At 53.6% G+C, this 6822-nt stretch overlaps 1 protein-coding gene across 1 annotated transcript in view; it reads right to left on the bottom strand.

Annotated features, from left to right (window-relative positions):
• KSR2 (kinase suppressor of ras 2) overlaps positions 1-6822 on the bottom strand; it is a gene marked incomplete at its 5' end in the record, with an annotated part of 68932 nt that overhangs the window by 16288 nt on the left and 45822 nt on the right. The window contains one exon of the mRNA XM_027696724.1: positions 210-306. Coding sequence (XP_027552525.1) covers positions 210-306 — 97 coding nt within the window. The remainder of the gene's footprint in view (positions 1-209; positions 307-6822) is intronic.

Raw genomic sequence — 6822 nt, forward strand, 5'->3', positions numbered from 1 at the left:
GCGACCGGGATGAGCCCCAGTCATGGGCACCCCATGGAAGCCTTGGTGCCACACAAAGCACGGGAGGGAGACGTGGATTTTAGAGCCAAGCAGGGCCATCCTGCCCAGAATCCTTGGCTGCTTCTCTCCCACTGCCCAGGGTGATCCCACCAGGATCTGGGCTGGATGCAGACCCCCCCCAGTGCCAGGCTGCCCCCACCACACGGTACCTTCACGATTTCTTGTGCTATCTGCCTCGTCTTGTTGACGTCCAGGACGATTTTGGCGTCTCTCACCACCGAGTAGAGAGTCCGTCCTTTGCACAGGCTGGAAGAGCAGCGAAAGGGAGAGAGAAAAAACACAGTTTATGGCAAGAAACGTCCCCAAATGACGAAAGGCAGCGGCTGGGAATTATAAACAACCACAAGAGCTTTGGCCACATCTCGAGGCAGGTGGAATCCAGCGTGGAAACTGGGGGGGTCTCCCCAGTTTGGTGCTGGAGCACCGTCAGGGGTATCCTGGGCTGGTTCCTGGCTCTTCCTCATGTCCCAGCCATGAGCAAACCACCTGGTCCTCTCGCTCCAAAACTGGCCGCGGCTCCCCCGCCTCTTCCCCCCGAGGATACAATGCTCACAGATGTAACATGAGTCAAAAGAGGGAAAGACAGGGAGGGGGGAGAAAAAAAGAAAAAAAAAGAACAACCCATCCCGATGCACTGTACAATGTCCTCCAATTTTCCTTCTCGTACCAATTACAGTAAAATCTATTTACAGAGCCTTAATTACCAAAGGCAGCTGGATGGGGGGGAGAGGGGGGGATATAAACCAATTAAAAATATATTGACATTTGAATATCATAATGGAGTCCGTGGGTGGATGCTGCCTCGACTCCCGCCCACAAAAAAAGGGCTTTTTTGCTTTTCTATATCCACCCACGCTCATTACGGGCAACTTTGGAAGGATGAGACTGGATACCTGTGCCTGGGAAATCAAGTGCCCGACACACATCTCGTTACAGAGCCTTCAGCACCCGCAGCTGTTAATTTGATTCTGTTGTAGTCACCAAATTAAAAGTTACAGGGTTTAATTCCTCTGCTCTCCCCCAGCTTTGCCCTCGCCTGGTTCCTGCAGCCCCGGGAATGCCAAGCACTGGGGCTGGATTTGTCCCCTGGAAAATAACGGGGTTTGTCCTTTTTGGATGAAAATAATCATGGAATAGAATCATGGAATGATTGGGTTGGGAGGGACCTTTAAGGCTGTATAGTTCCAGCTCCCTGCCATGGGCAGGGACACCAGGCCAGGTTGGACAGGGCTTGGAGCAACCTGGGATAGAGGAAGGTGTCCCTGCCCATGGCAGGGGGTGGAATGAGATGAGCTTTAAGGTCCCTTCCCACCCAAACCATTCCATGAGCCTACGAAACCCAGAAGAAACCCAAACTTCAGAAGCTCATGAGCACAAAGGTCCCTCCTGCTCCTGAGCCAAAAGCTCCACATCCCTCCCTGGGCAGAGAGCACAATTTTCAGGTCAAGCAGCAAAGCAGGAACGGGACCAGCCCCATATCTCACGGGTTTTGGAAAGACAACAGCATCCTCCAAAGTATTTCATCACTGGCTGTGTTGGAAATGGCCTTGCTGGACACAAGTGGGGATTTTAGGGCAGCAGCTGCCTCCTCAGGGATGGTTTTCCCTGTTCAGGTGTCTCAGCACGTCCCTGAGCACCCCAGCTGGATGCAGACCTGAGGCAACCGCAATTCCAAACACGATCTCCCTCTAAACCAGTCGCTCCCTATCTTCTGCAAGAGCTGGGCTGCAGCCAAATGTGAATTTGCTGAAGATTAGGATCCAGGCACTCAAACTCCTGCTTGGAAATCAGTGATAAAACCCTTCGGGTTTCTGCAACCAGAATTAAAGGGTGCAAAGTAACAACAGGCACAAACTCTCCTTCCACCACAGTGTATTTTTCTGCACATAAACCTGTGAAGTTTCAAGCTCTGCTACACAACAGCCACCTCCATGACCTGCCTGCACCCAGAGGAGTTCCCCCAGCCCTCCCTATTCCCCAGCAAACGCTTATTTTCCCCCAGAGGAAACCATTACAGCAAGTTGCTCGTGCTCTGAATTGGTCCCAAATTGACATTTGTAAATGCAGTGAGTGGATTAGTGCTGGAACCGGGCTTGATTTCAGCCCTAAAGCGAGTTAAGATCAGCTGTTTTCCTGGCAAAGGGTTGTTTAGAGGAAAATCCTCAAATTTCTGCCTATCTGAGCTGCTGAGATAACCCCGAGAGTGGAGCCTGCAGCTCTTGACTGACGAGATTCCCATCTCTCCACTTCACTTAGGGAGGGATGGCATTAAAGGAGGCAGCGGATGGAGCCGACACAAGCGCCGGCACAGGGAGAGCGGCCACCACTCAGCCCTGGGGTGGTGGCACCACCACATGGGACGTGTCACCACTGCTCCTCAGACCCCAGGAGAGCCTCCAAGGCAGCCCAGGTGCTCCTCTCCTCCCCTCGATGAATAACCGCTCCGAATTAATTCAACCGGCGACCGCTGCGCCGGCACATCGGAGTTTTCTCGCCGGATAAGGAGCTGCCAACGCAGAGATAAAGCCCGGTTGATACCTATTATGCAGCACCTGAGCCCATTCAGCCACCACCTGCAGAACCTTTTCATGGCAGAGCCCAACAATTTCGCTTCTCCTCGTTCCTCGCCTGCCGTTCAATCGCTCCCCATTCGGGCGGCAGCGGCGGGAACAAAGCGCGGGGCACGCGAATCCTCACCCGCCTTCCCCCCCCGGAGAGCTCCGCGCTCCACGGGGGCATTGAGGCACCATCCGAGGCTGAGGATCACAGGGCCACACACAAAGGCAGGAGATTTGCATCTCAAGGCGGGTGCCGGTTCATTCACCGCTGAAGAGCGCGTTCAGAAAGGAACACTTGTGTTCTCCTCCTGAACTTCTCCGTCCCACCTGTCGGCAGAGCGGGCAGGTTGATGGCACATCAAACCCCATTCAGAGCCGAGGGGCAGCAGGGACAGCCCATCCAGGTGGCTCAGGGAGATGCAAAGGTCCTTCTCCACCCCAGCCCACAGCGCGGGCACGGCTCGCAGCCTTCCCCGGCGCCAGGACAGTCCCGGCCCCATCCCGCTGCAGATGCGACTCTCGACTCGAAATGAGTTTCTGAAGTGTTCAGCCAAGCAAGCCAAATCCCAAATTGCTTTATAAACACTCTGCATTTACCAATGTGGGCTGAAGGCATCAGCAACGGGAGCAAAGCCAAGGCGACTCGCAGAGGAACGATCTGGGAGGGATGAGTGAGGAAGAGCTGGAGCGCTGCCTCTTGGTGCTCTTGCTCTTCGACGTGAAAACTGCCTCGTCCGTCTGCCATCCCCTGGGGGGCTTTACCCCTGCTCTGCAATATTGGTGGTCATCACCTCTGCACTGATGGTAATTGCCTCTACACTGATGGCCGTCACCTCTAGACTGGTGGCCAACACCTCTACATTGATGGCCATCACCTCTGCATTGATGATAACCATCTCTACACTGATGCCCGTCACCTCTGCACTGATGGCCACCATCTCTACACTGATGCCTGTCACCTCTACACTGGTGGCCAACACCTCTACATTGATGGCCATCACTTCTACACTGGTGGCCATCATCTCTGCAGTAATGGCCACCACCTCTCCACTAGTGGCCATCACCTCTACATTGCTGGTCGTCGCCTCTACCCTGATGGCCACCACCACTGCACTGGTGGCCAACACCTCTACATTGATGGCCACCACCTCTACATTGCTGGTCATCACATCTACAGTGGTGGCCACCCCCTTTACACTGATGGCCATGGACTCTACATTGATGGCCACCACCTCTGCATTGATGGCCATGGACTCTACATTGATGGCCACCACCTCTATACTAATGGCCATCACCTTTGCATTGATGGTCACTGCCTCTCCACTGGTGGCCACCACCTCTCCACTAGTACCCATCACCTCTCCACTGGTGGCCACCACCGCTACATTGATGGCCCCCATCTCTACACTGGCGGCCAAAACATCTACACTGGTGGCCATCACCTCTATACTGGTGGCCACCACCTCTACACTGGTGCCCATCACCTCTCCACTGGTGGCCACCACCGCTACATTGATGGCCACCATCTCTACACTGGTGGCCAACACATCTACACTGGTGGCCATCCCCTCAACACTGGTGGCCACCATCTCTACACTGGTGGCCAACCCACCTCTGCATCGATGGCCACCATTTCCCTGGGGTTGGAGCCCCAGCCTGGCCTGGAGCAGGGATCCCTTCCAGCTCGCTGCCATTACTCCCCGGCGCTCCGTGCTTTCCTGCCCCCTGCCCAACCATCCCCAGAAACACCCGTTAAATCCCACAGGCTCATTGGAACACCTCGAAGTGACAAATGCCAGAGCCCAGGAAGCTCATTCCTTGCCTGCCTATGGATTTATGGGGAGCCAGTTCCGATTCCATGGTGACAGTCGGCACTGAACACCCAGGGGAGACAGGAGAGAGAGGGGGAATTAATAAGAAGTGCTTTAATATAAAAATACCTCTGCTGGCAGGTTATGTCTGTGCTGGAGGAAAGACAGAGCCAAGGAGGGGCTGCTCGGATGCTCCCACACTCCCCACCAGTTTACTCATTTTTAGTATTTCATGGAAAAAAAAGGGAGCCTTTGGGGAATATTAAGAAAGATAGAGCAACAGGAACCACTGAGCTGGGACTTATTTAATTTCATTGGAGCAGGACTCGCCGTGGCAGAGAGGGAAAAAAAGCAGCACTGCACATGTCTGCCCGTTCCTGACTTATTTGGGAAGTTTTCAAGAAGCTCTTTCCATATATTAGCTTGTTTTTCTCTTTTGGAGGCGTCTGGCAGTTGTGCTTTTGCATCTCGGCAGCTCCCGGCGCGTTTCATGAAACGGGAAATCAAACCAGGATGGAAGAGCAGCAAAAAAAGGGAGAGCTTTGGGGGAATTTTTATCCCCTGGGCTTTGTTTTCCTCTAAGTTGATAGGGAATCTCAGCCCCTGGAGGCACGTCCTCCCTGCAGTGGCACCATCCAGCTCCAGCTCCCCAAACCCTCTGCATCCAAACGCTGCCCCAGGGACACCGGGATCACCCCAGCGGGAGCTGCAATAAGTTCGTGGGGTCTCAGTCTAAGGACAAAGATGTCTCCAGGTTCCCCTGTCCCCCTGAGGGATGCTCAGGACTGGTTTCACTGGGATTCACCACCAAAACCTCCAGGTGAAGTGAAGCAGGTCTCCTCTGAGCCACACATATCCAGCATCCTGAGGATTAGCACGGGAATGTTGCAGCCCCAGGACAACAACTGTCCTCTCCTTTCCATCCCAAGCAGGTACTTGCCTTTCCCCCCGTTCCTGTTGCTTCAAACAAAGGCAACATGTGGTTTCCTTCCTCCCCAGACCCTCAGAAGCACCATCCATTTTCACTGGACTGTGACCAGGGCAGGAAAATTAGGATATTAGGGAAGATGTCTTCACTGAAAGAGTTGTCCTGCCCAGGGCAGGGGTGGAGTCCCCGTCCCTGGAGGATTTAAAATCCTTGTGGATTGGGCCCTTGGGGACATGGGTTAGTGGTGGCCTTGGCAGTGCTGGGGGAACGGCTGGACTCGATGATCTTAAGGATCTTTTCCAACCCAAGGGTTGGACTCGATGATCTGAAGGATCATTTTCCAAATGATTCTGTGATTCTGTGAAAGCAGCAGCGACTCAGTGGCCCAAAATTCTCGACCCAAACCTGCAGATGCTGATGCTGAGCACCAAGATCCACCAGAGCCTCTGGGGTGAAGACACTCGTCCCACCAAACTCCAGCTCTGAACTGAACCCTTACGCAAGTCTCCCAAAGCAACTCCGATGGGAAAACAGGGAATTCATGACCTGCCATGAGAGACATTTTTGGCCACGGCAAAGCCCAGATCCCCACCTTGGAGCTCGGAGACACCTGGCTCCTGCTCCTCACGGAGGAGCCTCTGCAGGGCGAAACCAGAGCGGGGAAACAGAAAAGCCCCGGAGAGACGATCCCTCATCCCGCTCCCGCTATCTCCCGATGGAAGCACCGGCTTTGGACGGATATTACTTAGGCAGCAGAATTTTCCTGCCAGCAGCTGGCACGGGAGATAACTGCAGCCGGCACAGCCGAGCCACGAGGGCTGCACGAGGAGGGGGAAGGGGAGGAGGAGGAGGAGGAGGAGGGGGATCAGCTTCCCCGAAAAGTCGCTCCAACTCCATCGTCGCTTCGGAAAAAAACAAGCTATTTAGGAAAAAGCCAACTGCAGGCATTTTTTATTTGAGGGAGAGAGCGGCAGAGGAGACGAGCTCTCCTCCAGCTGCAGGGGGAAGAGCTGGGAGACAGGTGAGTGCTGTGGCTTGGCTAAAGCCCTGCTGGCAAACAACTCAGCCAGAAATACTTGATGCTTCAGCCACTTGCTGCCTTTGGAAAGGATACTCTTGGAACCGGCTCCGAGAGGTGCACGGGGATGTGAAAGGCTCTTTGACCTCCTTGCCTTTGAAGGAGCCTTAAATATTCCCTGTGTCCTGATCCTCCTGCTATTTTGAACTATTTGAACTACAGGAAAGAAAAGAAATTTAAAAAAAAAACCACCTTCTTTTGAAGAGGGGGATGAAGCAAATCTTTGGATTCGCTAGAACCCAACTCCACTTTGGAATAGTAGTAATAATAATTATTATCGTTACAAAATGAATGATACTTTCACAGGAATGATTTGTTTCTTGGTTAGGCAGGATGCCAGCATGTGGTTCCTTCACAAGCAGCTCTTCCTGCTTGAGGGTGCTCAGA

This window comes from Neopelma chrysocephalum, unplaced genomic scaffold (assembly GCF_003984885.1).
Source record: "Neopelma chrysocephalum unplaced genomic scaffold, ASM398488v2 Primary Assembly neopelma1_116, whole genome shotgun sequence".
Lineage (NCBI taxonomy): Eukaryota > Metazoa > Chordata > Aves > Passeriformes > Pipridae > Neopelma > Neopelma chrysocephalum.